This window comes from Oncorhynchus tshawytscha, linkage group LG12 (genome assembly GCF_018296145.1).
Source record: "Oncorhynchus tshawytscha isolate Ot180627B linkage group LG12, Otsh_v2.0, whole genome shotgun sequence".
In the NCBI taxonomy this organism is placed as follows: domain Eukaryota; kingdom Metazoa; phylum Chordata; class Actinopteri; order Salmoniformes; family Salmonidae; genus Oncorhynchus; species Oncorhynchus tshawytscha.
Genome location: NC_056440.1, coordinates 48,521,042 through 48,541,597, shown reverse-complemented (window position 1 = coordinate 48,541,597; position 20,556 = coordinate 48,521,042). Strand labels below are relative to the sequence as shown.

Here is a 20,556-nt window from a genome sequence, read left to right as displayed (position 1 = left end):
GGACGTTTTTCGACTACAAAAATATTATTTTGGAAAGAAGGAACATTTGCTATCTAACTGGGAGTCTCCTGAGTGAAAGCATCTGAAGTTCTTCGAAGGTAAATGATTTAATTTGGTTGCTATTCCTATTTTTGTGAAAATGTTGCCTGCTGCCAGCAGAGCCTAGCATAGCATTATGCCATGATAAACTTACACAAATGCTTGTCTAGCGTTGGCTGTAACGCATATTTTGAAAATCTGAGATGACAGTGTTGTTAACAAAAGGCTAAGCTTGTATTTGAATATATTTATTTCATTTCATTTGCGATTTTCATGAATAGGAAAAGTTGCGTTATGGTAATGCGCTTGAGGCTATGATTACGCTCCCGGATACGGGATTGCTCGTAGAGGTTAATTGTCTAACAGAACACAGAGGGTGTTCTTTAATGGAAGCCTCTCAAATATAATTAAGTTAGTACCAGGAATTCCCCAGGGTACCTGTTTAGGCCCTTTGCTTTTTCAATTTTTACTAACGATATAACACTGACTTTGAGTAAAGCCAGAGTGCCTATGTATGTGGATGACTGAACATTATACAAGTCAGCTACTACAGCGAATGAAATGACTGCAACTCTCAACAAAGAGCTGCAGATAGTTTCAGAGTGGGTGTCAAGGAATAAGTTAGCCCTAAATATTTCTAAATCTAAAAGCATTGTATTTGGAACAACACACTCACTAAACCCTAAATATTACTAAATATAAAAGCATTGTATTTGGAACAAAACACTCACTAAATCCCAAAACTTCCGGCGCCGACAGAGATGACCGCCTCGCTTCGCGTTCCTAGGAAACTATGCAGTATTTATTTTTATTTTATTTTTTTTGCTATGTTATTTCTTACATTGGTACCCCAGGTAATCTTAGGTTTTATTACATACAGTCGGGAGGAACTATTGGATATAAGAGCAATGTCAACTCACCATCATTACGACCAGGAATATGACTTTCCCGAAGGGGATCCTCTGTTTTGCCCGCCACCCAGGACAATGGATCGGATCCCAGCCGGCAAACCAAAACAATGACGCCGTAAAAGGGGCAGATGAAGTGGTCTTCTGGTCAGGCTCCAGAGACGGGCATATCGCTCTCCACTCCCGAGCATACTACTCGCCAATGTCCAGTCTCTTGACAAGGTAGATGAAATCCGAGAAAGAGTAACATTCCAGAGAGACATAAGAGACTGTAACGTTCTTTCCTTCACGGAAACATGGCTCACTCGAGACACGCTATAGGAGTCGGTTTCTTCACGCATCGCGCCGACAGAAACAAGCATCTTTCTGGTAAGCAGAAGGGTGGGGGGATATGCCTTATGATTAACGAGACATGGTGTGATCATAACAACAAACTCAAGTCATTCTGTTCACCTGACTTAGAATTCCTCGCAATCAAATGTCGACCACATTATCTACCAAGACAATTCTCTTTGATTATAAATCACAGCCGCATATATTCCCCCCCAAGCAGACACATCCAATGGCCCTGAACGAACTTCATTTGACTCTATGTAAACTGGAAACGACATATCCTGAGGCTACATTAATTGTAACTGGGGATTTTTAACAAGGCTAATCTGAAAACAAGACTCCCTAAATTCTATCGGCATATCAATTGTGCATCCAGGGCTGGTAAAACCCTGGATCGTTGTTATTCTAACTTCCGCAACACATATAAGGTCCTCCCCCGCCCTCCCCTTTCGGAAAAGCTGACCACGACTCCATTTTGTTGCTCCCAGCCTATAGACAGAAACTAAAACAGGAAGCTCCCTCGCTCCCATTATTAAAAATAATGTGAACAGAAGCAAAACATACAGTACAAACAAAAAAAAGATTGTACTCCTGCTGTGGTATGAATCTCTGTCCCGGATCACAAGTAGTCAAATCAATGAATCAATCAACCAGGCGATTGGATAAATCACGAGTTAATCTTCTCAGAAGTCCAAGTCCAGTGTATGTCTGTTCAACGCTGGTCCAACCAATCTGATTCCACGTTTCAAGATTGCTTCGATCACATGGACTGGGATTTGTTCCGCATTGCGTCAAACAACAACATTGACGAATACGCTGATTCAGTGAGCGAGTTTTTTAGCAAGTGCATGGGCGATGTCGTACCCACAAGTACTATTAAAACATTTTTTTATTTTTTATTTTTTATTTCACCTTTATTTAACCAGGTAGGCAAGTTGAGAACAAGTTGTCATTTACAATTGCGACCTAGAGATAGGGGGCAGTATTTCCCCTTTGGATTAATTGCTTGCCCATAGTGAACTGCATCAAAATCTGTCCTAAATTGCTAATATATGCATATTATTATTAATATTGGATAGAAAACACTCTGAAGTTTCTAAAACCGTTTGAATTATGTCTGTGAGTATAACAGAACTCACAGGTAGGCAATCTTCCAAACTAGTTTTGAAATCCTGAAAGTTGGGGCAACTTTGACGTCATCGCCCCCTCCCTTCCCAACAAGTTATGGATCTGGAAACACTTCCTACGTCTTCCACTAGATGTCCTCATTCAGTAGAAAGTGTAATGGAGCATTTGCTGTGAACTTTGACCTAATGGGAAGGAAAGTAGTAGGTGTCGCAAAAGATTTCCATTTTGTTGAGGCGCGTTTGCGTTTGAGTGCTTCGGCTGTTCCAATCAGCCCCAGATGAAAACGAATGATCCGGTTGGAATGCTATTGGATCTGTATGATTATAACATCCTGAAGATTGATTCTGCACTTAGTTTGACCAGTTTCGTCGACCTGTAATTTGTCATTTGGAAGTTTTGATGCAAAGTTATCCTGGACCAGAAGTCATTTTTTGGGCATTTGAGCTGAAAGGGGTAGCAAATGCTGCTACTTGGACACTAGAATTGAACATTATGAAACAAAACGATTTATTGTTGAACTAGGACTCCTTGCACTACATTCTGATGAAAGATCATCAAAGGTAAGGGAATATTTATGTTGTAATTTTGTATTTCTGTTGACTCCAACATGGCGGATAAATATAGTTACGTCTGTGCGCCGTCTCAGATTATTGCAATATTAGGCTTTTTCCGTAACGTAAAAAAAAAAGTGACACATTGCATTAAGAACCAGTGTATCTTTTTAATTGTATGTAGAACATGTATCTTTAGTCAAAGTTTATGATTAGTATTTCTGTTATCTGGCGTAGCTTTCTATAATTCCTCCGGATATTTTGGAGAATTTTCTGAACATGGCGTCAATGTAAACCGAGATTTATGGATATAAAATGCATATTATCGAACAAAACATAAATGTACTGTGTAACATGTCATATGACTGTCATCTGATGACGATTTTCAAGAGGTTAGTGATTGATTTTTTTAAATTCTGCTTTCGTCATTTTATCTTTTGCTGGAAAAAATGGCTACGTTTTTTCTTTGGTTTGGTGGTGGTCTAACATAAATATATGTTGTGTTTTCGCCGTAAAACATTCTAAAAATCTGACATGCTGCGTAGATGAACAAGGTGTTTATCTTTCATTTGAGGTATTGGACTTGTTAATGTGTGGAGGTTAAATATTTCTAAGAATGTTTTTGCATTCCCTGCGCCACCGTTTCAGCTGAACGGGGGGGGGGTGGAGTTCCTGTAGGGGAACCCATAGCCTCAACCAGAAACCGTGGATTGATGGCAGCATTCGCATGAAACTGAAAGTGCGAAACACTGCTTTTAATCAGGGCAAGGTGACCAGAAACATGACCGAATACAAACAGTGTAGCTATTCCCTCCGCAGGGCAATCAAACAAGCTAAGCGTCAGTATAGAGACAAAGTAGAGTCACAATTCAACGGCTCAGACACAAGAGGTATGTGGCAGGGTCTACAGTCAATCATGGATTACAAAAAGAAAACCAGCCCCTTCGCAGACCAGGATGTCTTGCTCCCAGACAAACTTAACAACTTCTTTGCTCACTTTGAGGACAATACAGTGCCACAGACATGCTACCAAAACCTGCGGACTCTCCTTCAATGCAACATTTAAACATGTTAACCCTCGCAAGGCTGCAGGCCCAGACGGCATCCCCAGCGCAGACCAGCTGGCTGGTGTGTTTACGGACATATTCAATCAATCAATCCTTATCCCAGTCTGCCATTCCCACATGCTTCAAGAGGGCCACCATTGTTCCTGTTCCCAAGAAAGCTAAGGTAACTGAGCTAAACGACTACCACCCCGTAGCACTCACTTCCGTCATCATGAAGTGCTTTGAGAGGCTAGTCAAGGACCATATCACCTCCACCCTACCTGACACCCTTGACCCACCCACTCAATCATCAAGTTTGCAGACGACACTAGAGTGGTAGGCTTGATTACCAACAACGACGAGACAGCCTACAGGTAGGAGGTGAGGGTTCTTGGAGTGTGGTGTCAGGAAAATAACCTCACACTCAACATCAACAAAACAAAGGAGATCATTGTGTACTTTAGGAAATAGCAGAGGAAGCGCCCCCCTATCCACATCGACAGGACAGTAGTGGAGAGGGTAGTAAGTTTTAAGTTCCTCGGCGTACACATCACAGACAAACTGAATTGGTCCACCCACACAGACAGCATCGTGAAGAAGGCGCAGCAGTGCCTCTTCAACCTCAGGAGGCTGAAGAAATTCGGCTTGTCACCAAAAGCACTCACAAACTTTTACAGATGCACAATCGAGAGCATCCTGTCGGGCTGTATCACGCCTGGTATGGCAACTGCTCCGCCCACAGCCGTAAGGTTCTCCAGAGGGTAGTGAGGTCTGCACAACGCATCACCGGAGGCAAACTACCTGCCCTCCAGAACACCTACACCACCCGATGTCACAGGACGGCCATAAAGATCATCAAGGACAACAACCACCCGAGCCATTGACTGTTCACCCCGCTATCATCCAGAAGGCGAGGTCAGTACAGGTGCATCATAGCAGGGACCGAGAGACTGAAAAACAGCTTCTATCTCAAGGCCATCAGACTGTTAAACAGCCACCACTAACATTGAGTGGCTGCTGCCAACATACTGACTCAACTCCAGCCACTGTAATAATGTAAAAATGGATGAAAAATGTATCACTAGCCACTTTAAACAATGCCACTTCATATAATGTTTACATGCCCTACATTGATCATCTCATATGTATATACTGTTCTCTATACCATCTACTGCATCTTGCCATCTTGATGTAATACATATATCCCTTGCCACTTTAACCTCTCTAGGGTATGTGGGACGCTAGCGTCCCATCTGGCCAACATCCAGTGATTTTGCAGAGCGCCAAATTCAATTACAGAAATGTTAATTATAAAAATTCAGAAAACAAAATATTGTTTTAAAGATTATAGATGCTTATAGATTATAGATTATAAAATGCTTTTCGGCGAAAGCATACCTAGCCCAGAACATAGCCCAGTTGACAAATGATTACAAACAGTAACCAGCCAAGCAGAAGCGTTACAAAACTCAGAAATAGATAGAAAATTAATCCCTTACCCTTGATGATCTTCATATGGTGTTGTCATGATGTTGCCCTCTTTGAGTACATCTCGCTCTCTGCTTCTACAACCAGACTGCTGTGGGCAGTGAGGTCGTAAATTCCTAAGGAAGACCCTGCCTCATGGACACACAGTTATAGAGAGTAGTTTAATGGAGACAAAGGAAATCCTTCCACCTCACAGAACGTGAGGTACGAACAAATGTCATTTTCCAGAGAAAGTGTAAAAGATTGGTGAAGAATCCAGCTACGAACTGATGCGTTTGTCACAAGCTCAAGAGAGACGGTGTGGCCACATTATCATAACGCTGTTTATATAATAGCCTCAGATATGAGGTTTACATCTAATTGTTGTATAAGATGAATGAGTGAGGATGATACTGTTTGAATAATGGTGGAATATGACTGTGGACTGTTAAATGAAGAAAAATACAATTCCCTTTTGATTTGAACTAAATCAGAGGACCGCCCCTGAGCCCAGTTAGGACCAGACATCCTGAGACAGCCCTCTTCTGCCATTCTGAATAAAAACCCACCTCGAGAAATGATCAAGAGACCATTTTTTTCTCCAGTAGGAGGGGGACAAAAGGTTGCAGACCTTTGCTGAATCTTTTAACCATACCACGTGGTTAAAACTCTTAGACTATCGATACCGACAGAATAAGAACAAGTCTTTGATACTAATTACTAGTCTGCAGCTAGGAATTTGGCATCATTGAACGCGAAGAACGACAACCGCCGAAACATCCATCCTATAACGAATGTCACTCTGAACAATCCTCTCTAACCACAACTGAGAGAGAGAGGGAGAGAGATGGACAATTCTGCAAAAGAAATTAACTTTTCACCAGCGATCAAGACGACACACTGAGTGGACATATATATATATTGATTGCAATTGTTCAAAACTGAGTGAGCGTTCGTGTGTAAGGATTATCATTTAAATATTTATAATTATTAACTCTGTAGTGACTTCTCAGTCGACCCCCCACTCCCCTTTTGTCAAACAAGCCGCGATGCCAGTTTAGCCCACTAGGGCACATTCTATAATTTCTTGTAACCATACAGTGCCTTGCGAAAGTATTCGGCCACCTTGAACTTTGCGACCTTTTGCCACATTTCAGGCTTCAAACATAAAGATATAAAACTGTATTTTTTGTGAAGAATCAACAACAAGTGGGACACAATCATGAAGTGGAACAACATTTATTGGATATTTCAAATTTTTTAACAAATCAAAAACTGAAAAATTGGGCGTGCAAAATTATTCAGCCCCCTTAAGTTAATACTTTGTAGCGCCACCTTTTGCTGCGATTACAGCTGTAAGTCGCTTGGGGTATGTCTCTATCAGTTTTGCACATCGAGAGACTGAAATTTTTTCCCATTCCTCCTTGCAAAACAGCTCGAGCTCAGTGAGGTTGGATGGAGAGCATTTGTGAACAGCAGTTTTCAGTTCTTTCCACAGATTCTCGATTGGATTCAGGTCTGGACTTTGACTTGGCCATTCTAACACCTGGATATGTTTATTTTTGAACCATTCCATTGTAGATTTTGCTTTATGTTTTGGATCATTGTCTTGTTGGAAGACAAATCTCCGTCCCAGTCTCAGGTCTTTTGCAGACTCCATCAGGTTTTCTTCCAGAATGGTCCTGTATTTGGCTCCATCCATCTTCCCATCAATTTTAACCATCTTCCCTGTCCCTGCTGAAGAAAAGCAGGCCCAAACCATGATGCTGCCACCACCATGTTTGACAGTGGGGATGGTGTGTTCAGGGTGATGAGCTGTGTTGCTTTTACGCCAAACATAACGTTTTGCATTGTTGCCAAAAAGTTCAATTTTGGTTTCATCTGACCAGAGCACCTTCTTCCACATGTTTGGTGTGTCTCCCAGGTGGCTTGTGGCAAACTTTAAACAACACTTTTTATGGATATCTTTAAGAAATGGCTTTCTTCTTGCCACTCTTCCATAAAGGCCAGATTTGTGCAATATACGACTGATTGTTGTCCTATGGACAGAGTCTCCCACCTCAGCTGTAGATCTCTGCAGTTCATCCAGAGTGATCATGGGCCTCTTGGCTGCATCTCTGATCAGTCTTCTCCTTGTATGAGCTGAAAGTTTAGAGGGACGGCCAGGTCTTGGTAGATTTGCAGTGGTCTGATACTCCTTCCATTTCAATATTATCGCTTGCACAGTGCTCCTTGGGATGTTTAAAGCTTGGGAAGTCTTTTTGTATCGAAATCCGGCTTTAAACTTCTTCATAACAGTATCTCGGACCTGCCTGGTGTGTTCCTTGTTCTTCATGATGCTCTCTGCGCTTTTAACGGACCTCTGAGACTATCACAGTGCAGGTGCATTTATACAGAGACTTGATTACACACAGGTGGATTGTATTTATCATCATTAGTCATTTAGGTCAACATTGGATCATTCAGAGATCCTCACTGAACTTCTGGAGAGAGTTTGCTGCACTGAAAGTAAAGGGGCTGAATAATTTTGCACGCCCAATTTTTCAGTTTTTGATTTTTTTCAAAAGTTTGAAATATCCAATAAATGTCGTTCCACTTCATGATTGTGTCCCACTTGTTGTTGATTCTTCACAAAAAAATACAGTTTTATATCTTTGTTTGAAGCACGAAATGTGGCAAAAGGTCGCAAAGTTCAAGGGGGCCGAATACTTTCGCAAGGCACTGTATTTACTGTTTGTTTATGCATTTCTGTGAATTACTTAGTTAGTAATAAATAAATGATTTAAGACAATTGATGTATGGATGACTCACAGTCAAGACTGGATTCGTGCAGATAACCAACAATTTATGACGTTTGGTATGAGACTAACGTGAAGTAAAATAACTAAATCATTAATCGAAAGACTATTGATCAGATATGAAAATATCTGAAAGGTTATATTGGGAAATTATAACTTTGTAATCTGAATACTTTCCTTGGTGCCCTTATTTCCTAGTTAATTACAGTTACACGATTAATTACTTTGATCGCGTTATACTAATTACAGGGAATGTTTGATAAAACTATGTCTTCAATTTAATGATAGTAAAGACACGACAGTGTTAATCAGAAGACATTCATTTACTCAATAAATGTTCCTTTTGTTCCATGAAGTCTCTTTATATCCAAAAACCTCCTTTTTGTTAGCGAGTTTTCTGCAGTACTCCACAGGCTCAAACTCAGTCAAAACAATCAGACAAAAAAATCCTAATTGTATCCATAAAGTTCATAGAAACATGTAAAACTATGTTTATATTCAATCCTAAGGTTGTTTTTTAGCCTAAATGATCTATAATATTTCAACCGGACAATAAGGTCGTCAATATAAAAGGTAAACAAGAAATGCACATGCGCCTGAAAAAACTCTGCGTCACGTTTGGGTCCACTCATTCAGACTGGTCTTACTCCCTCATTTATAAGAATACAAGCCTGAAACGATTTATTTCTAAAGACAGTTGACATCTAGTGGAAGGCATAGGAACTGCAAATGGAGTCCTATGTCAATGGATACTGTAATGGCATTGCATTGAAAACTACAAACCCCCCCAAAAAAAACTTCCTGAATGAATTTTTCTCAGGTTTTCTTCTGCTGTTATAGTCACAGGCACTATTTTAACAGTTTTGGAAACTTTAGAGTGTTTTCTATCCATATCTACCAGTTATATGCATATCATATCTTCTGGGCCCGAGTAGCAGGCCGTTAAATTTGGGCATGCTTTTCATCCAAAATTCCGAATGCTGCCCCCTACCCTAGAGAGGTTAAACAATGCCACTTTTATATGTTTACATACCCTACACTTCTCATCTCATATGTATATACTGTACTCGATACCATCTACTGCGTCTTGCCTATGCCGTTCTGTACCATCACTCTTTCATATATTTTATGTACATATTCTTCATTCCTTTACACTTGTGTGTATAAGGTAGTTGTTGTGAAATTGTTAGGTTAGATTACTCGTTGGTTACTACTGCGTTGTTGGAACTAGAAGCACAAGCATTTCGCTACACTCGCATTGACATCTGCTAACCATGTGCATGTGACAAAAACAATTTGATTTGATTTGTCCTCAACTAAAAATTGAGCAAGTTGAGATGACTAAAGTGCTTGGAGTAACCCTAGATGGTAAACTGTCATGGTCAAAACATATTGATGTAGTAGTAGCTAAGATGGGGAGAAGTCTGTCTATAATAAGCGATGCTCTGCCTTAACAACACTTATCAACAAGGCAGGTCCTACTGGCCCTAGTTTTGTCGCACATTGACTACTGTTCAGTTGTGCGGTCAGGAGCCACAAAAAGGACTTAGGAAAATTGCAATTGGCTCAGAACAGGGTAGCACGGCTGGCCTTTGGATGTACAGTACACAAAGAGCTAATATTAATAATATGCATGTCAATCTCTCCTGGCTAAAAGTGGAGGAGAGATTGACTTCATCACTACTTTTATTTATGAGAGGTATTGACATGTTGAATGCACCATGCTGTCTGTCTAAACTACTGGCACACATCTCGGACACCCATGCGTACCACGCAAGACATGCCACAAGAGGTTTCTTCACATTCCATGTCCAGAACAGACTATGGGAGGCACATAGTACTACATGGAGCCATGACTACATGGAACATATTCCACATCAAGTAACTGATGCAAGCAGTAAAACTAGATAAAAAAAACAGATAAACACCTTATGGAACAGCGGGGACTGTGAAGCAACACAAACATTGGCATATATACACACAACGTACATGCACATGGATTTAGTGACAAATGACAATGACAAAGCAAAAACAGGTTGTTAGAAATGTTTGCAAATACATAAAAAAAACTTTCATATCACAAGTATTCAGACCCTTTACTCACTACCTTGTTAATTAAAGCACCTTTAGCAGCAGTTACAGCCTTTAGTCTTCTTGGATATGACGCTACAAGCTTGGCACACTTGTGTTTGGGGAGTTTCTCCCATTCTTCTCTGCAGATTCTCTCAAGCTCTGTCAGGTTGGATGGGGAGCACCGCTGTACAGTTAAAGTATTTTCAGGTCTCTCCAGAGATGTTCGATCGGGTTCAAGTCCGGGCTCTTGCTGGGCCACTCAAGGACTTGTCCCAAAGCCACTGTACTGTCTTGGCTGTGTGCTTAGGCTCGTTCTCCTGTTGGAAGGTGAACCTTTGCCCCAGCCTGAGGTCCTGAGCAGGTTTTCATCAACACTTTGCTCCATTCATCTTTCCCTCAATTCTGACTAGTCTCCCAGTCCCTGCCACTGAAAAACATCCCAAAAGCAAGATGCTGCCACCACCATGCTTCACCGTAGGGAAGGTAGGGATGGTGCCAGGTTTCCTCCAGACGTGACGCTTGGCATTCAGGCCAAAGAGTTCAATCTTGGTTTCATCAGACCAGAGAATACTGGTTCACATGGTCTGAGAGTCATTTAGGTGCCCTTTGGCAAACTCCAAGCAGGCTCTCATGTGACTTTTACCGAGGAGTGGCTTCTGTCTGGCCACTCTACCATAAAGGCCTGATTGGTGGAGTGCTGCAGAAATGGTTGTCCTTCTGGAACGTATTCCCATCTCCACAGAGGAACTCTAGAGCTCTGTCAGAGTGACCATCGGGTTCTTGGTCACTTCCCTGACCAAGGCCCTTCTCCCCCGATTGCTCAGGTTGGCCGGGCGGCCAGCTCTAGGAAGTCTTGGTGGTTCCAAACTTCTTCAATTTAAGAACTGTGTTCTTGGAGTCCTTCAATGCTGCTGAAATTGTTTGGTGCCCTTCCCCAGATCTGTGCCATGACACGATCCTATCTTGGAGCTTTATGGACAATTCTTTCGACCAGATGGTATGGTTTTTGCTCTGACATGCACTGTCAATCATGGGACCTTATATAGACAGGTGTGTGCCAAATCATGTTCAACTCCAATCAAGTTGTATAAACATCGCAAGGATGATCAATGGAAACAGGATGCACCTGAGCTCAATTTCGAGTCTCAGAGCAAAGGGTCTGAATAATTATGTAAATAAGGTAGTTTTATTTTTTAAGACATTTGCAAACATTTTTTAAAACCTGTTTTCACTTCATCATTGTGGGGTATTGTGTGTAGATTACTGAGGATGATCATTTAAAAAAATAATTTTAGAATAAGGCTGTAACATAACAAAATGTGGGAAAAGTCAAGGGGTTTGAATACTGTCCTAAGGCACTGTATATCATCCTCAGTTCTTATGGTTGTCTTGTTATTGTCATTATCGTATTGTTTGTATTTTGCAAAAGTAAAATACATTAAAAAAAAGACTACCCAACTCAGTCAGAAAGAAGTTGGACTTGAACAAGCAGGGTTAAATGAAGCAAAAAAACTCAACTGTGAATCTTGCCCAAAAATCATTATCTCCTTAAACACTGTAGTGTTGTCACGATACCAGAATTCTGACTTAGATACGGATACCAGGTTTAGTATCATGTTTCTCAATACCTTCACGATACTCAATTCCAAAATGATACCACTGCAAAAAAAGAAGGCATATTAACCAAAGTCACAGAGTGGCAATTGATCCAGACAGATAAAGTCATTTACTGCTTTCATCAATCGTTTGGCATTTTTTCTTAAATTTAATATCATTGCATTGACATTCATTAATGCGTTCATGATGGTCACTGAAATATGTTGAAGTTACTTCAACATATTTCATTGACTGCCATGAACGCATTAATGAATCAATTATACAATCATATAATCAATTTGACTTGTTTTGTTTTTACCAATCCAACTACATAGAAACATAATGGTAATCCATTTCTTTGAATGGTAAATCTCTATTGATAAACTGGGCGAATCAAGATTTACCGAGCTTATTCCCATGAAATCAATAAGAGTGTCCATGCATTTAGTTATTGAGCTTGTTTTGGCTGATTTCAAGGTGATACAGATGACAAAACAACCGTTTTCCCTTCCATTTGGGACTTATTTTATTGTACTGATTAACAACATTTGCATAGAACCCTTGATAAATAGTTCATAAACTATTGTAAAGGATGAAATTTATGAAGAATTATTCATGAAAATATGTGACCCACCACCAGGATTCGGTCCATTGTAACAAAATGAAAAATAAAAATAAAAACATTTTATTTTATTTTTTACATTTGATAAAAGTACTACAAAATGGTATATCGTACAAACATGTTACCCCACTTTTGAGAAAATGGACCTTGAATGTTTTGGTACATCTACTGGAGAGCTCTTCTTTGTCTACATCCATTCAGCATCGTTCACACCCAACTCTATAAGGATTCACATGTGAGCCCATGTGCTAAACAGAGTGAGTAGTGTAGTAAACAACCAAAGAGTTCAAGACTAACACTAGTAGCTTACGATAAGGAAAAACTCCAGGTAAAACTACACTTTATCTAGTCCTTGGCCTATATCCCAATCTGACTGTGGTGCAGGTCATGTTGTTCTTCACATTACAGTCTCTGGTATACATACACTATATCAAATAAAATCTAAGTTCATTTGTCACATATACAGGATACAGAAGGTGTAAATGGTACATAGAAATGGTTACTTGCATATTTGCATAGTAGCAATATCAAAAACATAAAGGGTCCAGATAAAAATATTTTATAATGATTAGATGGCGCTTACCCAGACACACCTGTCTAAATTGATGGGTCATGTGAAAGAAATTCAATAGCCATCCAGATTGTCAGATACTTCAATAGCGCCTGCTAAAGTCAAGGGATCAATTTTGTTGATAAAAGTAGCAAAACTTTTGTAGTTCTCGATGGCTAACATTATATCTTTAAAAAAGCCACGGTAGAAAGGATTATCAACACTTACTAAGCAGCTCACATTATAAACAGAACCATGCTAAATGGCAGACCAATCCAAACTCATCTCCAGGCATGTCGAGTCCACCCATTTTCTCAGCCAATCATGGCTAGCGTGAAGGTTCCATGTCTTTTTCCATGTCTAAACCAACTATGTTCCTTAACTTCTTAAGGTATAGGGGGCAGCATTTTCACTTTTGGATAAATAGCGTGCCCAATTTCAACTTCCTGCTACTCATGCCAGGAATATAAGATATGCATGTTATTAGTAGATTTGGATGGAAACACTCTGACGTTACTAAAACTGTTTGAATCATGTCTGTGAGTATAACAGAACTTATGTAGCAGGGAAAACCCAGAGGACTAACCGTTCAGAATATTATTTTTTTGGTCTCTGTCTGTTCACTGACTTCTTATTGGCAAATTATATTTCTTAGGAACCTGTTTTCAGTTCCTACCGCTTCCACTGGATGTCACCAGTCTTTAGAATTTGGTTGAGGTTATTCATTTGTGCAATGAAGAAGTAGGCCATCTAGGAACTGGGTAATACTGTTGAGAATGCGCAAGACGTGAAAAGTAGCATGGTTTGTTGTCTTCCTGTATTGAACACAGATAGACCCATCTACAATTTGATTGATTATTAACGTTTAACCTCTAGTGACACCCCATCCCGTGAACGGGACCGTTGTCATCATCTGACACAAATTAGCATAACGCAACGGACATAAATATTCCTAGAAAATATTCCTATTCATGAAAATCACAAATGAAATATATTGAGACACAGTCTAGCCTTTTGTTAATCACCCTGTCATCTCAGATTTTCAAAATATGCTTTACAGCCAAAGCTAGACTAGCACTTGTGTAAGTTTATCGATAGCCTAGCATAGCGTTTTGTCCAGCTAGCAGCAGGTAAATTGGTCACGGAAATCAGAAAAGCAATCAAATTAAATCGTTTACCTTTGATGAGCTTTGGATATTTTCACTCACGAGACTCCCAGTTAGATAGCAAATGTTCCTTTTTTCCAAAAATATTATTTTTGTAGGCGAAATAACCCCATTTGATCTTCACGTTTGGCTGAGAGAAATCACCCGGAAATTGCAGTCACGAAAACGGAAAAAAATATTCCAAATTAGCTCCATAATATCGACAGAAACATGGCAAACGTTGTTTATAATCAATCCTCAAGGTGTTTTTCAAATATATATTCGATAATATATTAACCGGGACTGGTGGCTTCTTAGTAGGAGAGAGAGAAACAATGGCCGCATTTGTCCTTTACGCACCAAAAACTATGAGAGACTTCAGCTGACCACTAACGCTTTACGTTAGTTGACGTTCAGGTTCATTTTTCAGAATAAAAGCCTAAAACTATGTATTGTGACACTAGACACATTAGGGAAGCCATAGAAAAAGTAATCTGGTTGATAGCCCATTCACTGCTCAATAGGGAAGAATAGGAACGCAGAGCCTTCTAAATAAGAGTCCCTTCCTGTTTGGATTTTTCTCAGGCTTTCGCCTGCAACATCAGTTCTTTGGAAACTTTAAAGTGTTTTCTTTCCTAAGCTGTCAATTATATGCATATTCTAGCATCTTGTCCTGAGAAAATATCCCGTTTACTACGGGAACGTTATTTTTCCAAAAATGAAAATACTGCCCCCTAGTCACTGCCCCCTAGTCATTAGTTTGAAATATTTTGGCAAAGTTTATAGAAAACTTTTTAAATATTTTGTAGTAACGTTGCATTTTTTGGAAGCTGTATTTTTCTGGATCAAACGCGTCTAATAAATGGACATTTGGATATATATGGCCGGAATTAATCGAACAAAAGGACCAATTGTGATGTTTATGGGACATATTGGAGTGCCAACAAAAGAAGCTCGTCAAAGGTAATGCATGTTTTATATTTTATTTCTGCATTTTGTGTAGCCCCAGCAGGGTTGAAATATGCTACCCTCTTTGTTTGCTATAGTGCTATCATCAGATAATAGCTTCTTATGCTTTCGCCGAAAAGCCTTTTAAAAATCTGACATGGATTCACGAGTGTAGCTTTAATTGAGTATCTTACATGTGTGATTTAATGAAAGTTTGATTTTTATATCATTTTTAAATGATTTTTGATTTTTTTTAAAGTTTAAATGCATCTCCTGTGAAGTCCTGGCGTGCAACATACGCCTAGCTTCCTGAAACGGGTCACATATGATTCAGTCTTATGGAGCAAAATTTGAAATTGTGTTTTTTACTTTGGATAAAAGAAAAGACACAGAGCTACAAAATGGTATACCATACACTGCATCTGAGGAACAATGGGAAAGTAATTATGGAATACCCATTTTACCTTTTTCCTTAAAAAATGGCTCTAAATACCTTTCTGCTTGTAAGCACATCAGTGGCTGTTCTAGTGTTAATCAGTAATTACGCCATTCATGAGGCAAGAGTGGGAGTGCCCTGAGTCACTTTACTGAGGCAATAGATAATCTTTGGGAGAGACGTGAGATAGAGACTGAAAGAATAAAGTTTTAGTGGCAGTCAACTCTGAAATCAGCATATTTTGCTTTATGGTTTGCATATTATCGGAAACATAGTACCAGCGTAGTGAATTGATGATAGCTTTAGCTGTAAACTAAACAGAAAAGTTAACCTACAAAGCTGGAAGCTACCAGTATCTTCTTGCATTGTAAAGGGTTCTAGCATGTATGGACATTGTTTTTTGCGAACAGTCATTAACAGTTTAAACATCTCTATATGCCTTATTATTCAAGTGTGTTAACTTCTGTGCAACATGAGTGGAAGCTAACATGATGCAGCCCAGACTCAGTGCTTTCGCGCTATAAGGGGGACATTTGCTTCGCAGATAGACAGAGTTGATTTGTGAGACGCATTTGACAGAAATGTTCTAGTATAAAAAAAGTACAGAAGGTTCGGTATACCCTGCAAAACTAAAACACACAATGAATAAGTAGTGAAATACTTGTGTTGATAATGTCTATGACCTAATAATTTGGTGCATTAAAGCATAGGCTGCTGATGACGATGGTGCTGTGAGTGTCGTCAGACACATATTTTTAAGTTAATTCACATGATTGGGAAGTTATTTTGGAATAATTGGATAATTCGTTTAGATGATTATGGTATGCACACATGACAATTAGTTCACACATGATGTGAGAATGTGCTATATCGCCCTCTTGAGGTGGGATGATCAAAATGCAGAGTAGAAAAGAACTCAAACAAAATGCAAGGCCCTATGCATGGTGCATGAGTCAGCAAAAGTTTTTGTTTTTTTTGCACAATATAGACGGTCAACACAGTCAACACAAATTCTCCCAAACTCACTGTGCATATTTTCCACAGACTAGTTGCCTAAATGTTTCACAAGTGTCCTGAGTTACAGTATGTTTGGTTATAAGAATGGGCATAAACACGAGTTTACTGGATATCCACATCCAAGCAAAATATTTTTTCGTATTGTATGATGTCATATACTATTTTTTTACTCTATTAAAAATGTAATATGTATGTAAAATAAGTAAATGTAATCAACATTATGTATGTAAAATGTAATCAACATCTTGTTGACTGTATATATGCCCCATTCACAATGTTGCATTATAGTGCCCAAAATTAACTGCGTAAAAGTGTGTGTTATTTAGTTTCTAACAATGTCCCATACTTAGAAAAAGTCACAAAGTCAGAACAATCTGGTTTCTTTGCCAACAGTAATATATTTTAAAAGGGCCAGTTAGATTGATCAGACAGATTGTACAGACTTCGAGGGGAAAATATATTGTGCTTTGGAGGGTTCAGACAGATATTTCCTTTCCCTGTGTCTGCTCACTTTGTCCCACCCCTTACCAATCTCCCTCCACTCTCCTTCTTCTCCCCCCCAGGTTGACCCATGACATCAGCCTGAATGAGTTTGAGGATGAGGACCTGTCTGAGATCACTGAGATCACAGATGAGTGTGGGATGAGTCTCAACTGCAATGGCCTGGAGATTAAGGTAAAGTAGCGCTTCAAACCTGCAGTTGCTTTATGACAGTCGCACACACACGCACACACACACACACACACACACACACACACACACACACACACACACACACACACACACACACACACACACACACACACACACACACACACACACACACACACACACAATGGTCTGAAGATTAAGTTAGAACACCACTAAAATAGCAGGCAATTATTACCAAATATTGCCACCTATTTCTAAGATAATCAGAACAGTGATACATGTACAATGCCAAGAAAAAGTATGTGCACCACTGAACAATTTTGTTGCATTACAGTCTTAAATGTTGAACATATTTAGAACATTTTAATAAATTATGAAATGTAAAGAAAGCTACACAAGCCCTGAAGCCCAAGGCAACAAAAAAAACATAGACTATCTCACTTGAACAACTTAACCGTTATTTTTGTCTAATAAGGCCTCATTTGTTATGCAGCTTGTCAGACCATGTAATGGTTGCTGCAGCCATCCACTGATTCCATCCAATTGATATGATTATTAATTGACAGTTCTTGATAGCTTAAAGCAGGGTTGCTTTTGAATGTCAGAGCATGTAAGTGGGTGAGTGTGAAGTGAGGGCAGAATGTAATTGAGCAGATTGAAAACAAATTGTGTCAGCCTCTCCGCTCCAATTGCACTCTGCAAATGCTCAGCCACAAGCTCTGGGCATGCTCTGCCTAGCGTTTTCATTTCCTTTATCACTATTCTTTTAATTGGCCAATTCACTTGTAATTATTTTGCCTACCACAGCAATAGTAGGCTATATCTAGTTTATATTCTACTTTTTAACATTAGGATATGTAGTTTATATTTTGAAGGACTTCAGGGTAGCCTAGTGGTTAGAGCGTTGGACTAGTAATTGGAAGGTTGCAAGTTCAAATCCCTGAGCTGACAAGGTACAAATCTGTCGTTCTGCCCCTGAACAGGCAGTTAACCCACTGTTCCTAGGCCGTCATTGAAAATAAGAGTTTGTTCTTAACTGACTTGTCTAGTAAAATAAAGGTGTAAAAAAATAAATAAATGTATTAACGGATGTTTTAGGTAGGCAATATACAGACCACTGTCATGATGTGGCCCTTTCTGGGTGTAGATTGGGGATTCCCTCTTGCTCACTCTCTCCAAGACCCAGATTATGTTATCTCAGGTCGTAAATTCCTGGCGGAGACTCTATCCTCCTTTTCATGCAGAGAGAGACCACAAAGGATTTCAACGTGGCCGAACTCCTAAATCCCTAAAATGGGAAAATGATGTCCACTTGTGGCCTAAATTGAAACATTTTGTAAACCGTTTGTACCGTGAATTCCATCTCTATCAATTTTTTACGGAGCATTCGACATGATTACACACCGTAAACAATCGTTTATCTAGTCATGGTTCGTTTCAGTGCATTCCTCTGGATGTTTGCAACACAGCCAAACGTCATTGCTTTTTTTGCAGGGAGTATTGACAGAAGTGCACTGATTTGAAGACAATGAGGAATGACTACCTTACGCACCAATAATTTTAGCGAAGCTTCATTGATTGACTCTATTTCTGCCCAATGACCACTGATCTTCTTGAAATCTAGCTGGGTAGATAGCCAATGACCTGAGGTAAACGCCAGTATGTAATGGTTTTGGGTTGGACCATCATTTCTTGTTTGTAATCGCACGCGTAAGGAACTCCATTCTCGCCTTGATTGATCAGAGGAGTTGCTGTAAGGCTTTTTACACGCAGCTGTTTTTCGGAAAGTTGTATTTTCAACGATTTCATTGAAGATATCATGGCGAATAAATCAGGAAAAGCGAAGTCAAAGTCTAAAGTGAAAGTGAAAAAGTGAAAGTGAGACAGATCTTTTGTTTGAGGAATCTTGGAGTGTTATGATTCAAACGAACTGAGGAGCTGTTTCTGCAAGGACAGGACGTACTTCTGGGCGGGTAAGTGCTAATGCCGTTTTATGAAATATAAAGAAAAAAAAAATATATATATATATATATATATAAAAATAAAAAATAAATTGCAATGAAGTGTGTGTGTGTATATATATATATCCTTTTTTCCCATGTCAGATTATATTTTCCATTTTTTTATTCAAACGGAAAGGAGTAGAACAGCAAACACACACATGGCCACTGCGCCTGCTACTCCTCTCCATTTCCATATGAAATAGCCATTGGGTGCTGTTCAGGAGAGGGCAGGCCCACAACAATGGCCGGAGATGAATGGAACAGCACTTCACCTTAGTGACTGTTCCCTCTGCTCTATACAATACATATCTGTTTATTTTATGTGATGATAAAAGGCTCATAAAATACGAATATTTTTTTAAATGTTTTCTTTCACAGTGATAGCGACTCCGACTGGGAGCCCCCGGTGCCAAGCTGCCCGATCTACCTCTGCCCCCAGTGGTGTTCATATGCCATAGTTCATTACTGCTGGCATGACTGTGCCTCAGGGCCAAAAGGGCACAGCATGGAGGCGTCGTTGTGTTCTGTGTCGCATGAAATGCACCACTTGTTCAGTTTGCCTCTGCTTTACATCAGAAAGAGACTGCTATGGGACATGGCACAGACATGGCACAGGCAGCAAAATATATAGTTATTTGCACTGCTGTATATAGTTATAGGTCATTTCACCAATTCGGCCACTTGGGTACATTTGGGCAACTTGTTTGGGACACCTGGATGACTTCATGCTAAATGTCATGTAGCTCACCCATTCCTGAAGTTATCAGTCTGACACTTTGCACACCTATAGTTGCCCTCTTGTGTTATCCATCCTATCTGACTGTGTGGCTATTCTAGTACATGTGAAAGATGATACTACAACAATAAAAAACAGAAAACGTATGCTCTTTCTTTCTCTTTTCTTCCACCAGATCTACTGTGTTATATTCTCCTATATTCACATATATTAACATTTCCACAAACTTCAGAATGTTTCTATTCAAATGATACCAAGAATATGCATATCCTTGCCTCTGGGGCTGAGCTACAGGCAGTTAGATTAGGGTATGTCTCCAGGCGGAAATTGAGAACAAAGGGATGCAGCCATAACAGGTTAAGACCACGCATACCTCGGTGTAAACTGAGGTGGCACAGGTTTGAGTACCAAGATTAGAAAATCATACCACGTGCATTGGCTGCATGGCTGGAAATGGTTCAACTCTGAAACTATCGATCCCTACAGAAAATGGGCAAATTTTAGATACG

The 20,556-nt window shown here is 39.7% G+C and overlaps 1 protein-coding gene across 1 annotated transcript in view; it reads left to right on the top strand.

The window, feature by feature from the left end:
• LOC112264159 (C-Jun-amino-terminal kinase-interacting protein 1) overlaps positions 1-20,556 on the top strand; it is a 144,495-nt gene that overhangs the window by 17,713 nt on the left and 106,226 nt on the right. The window contains exon 2 of the mRNA XM_042330731.1: positions 17,221-17,332. Coding sequence (XP_042186665.1) covers positions 17,221-17,332 — 112 coding nt within the window. The remainder of the gene's footprint in view (positions 1-17,220; positions 17,333-20,556) is intronic.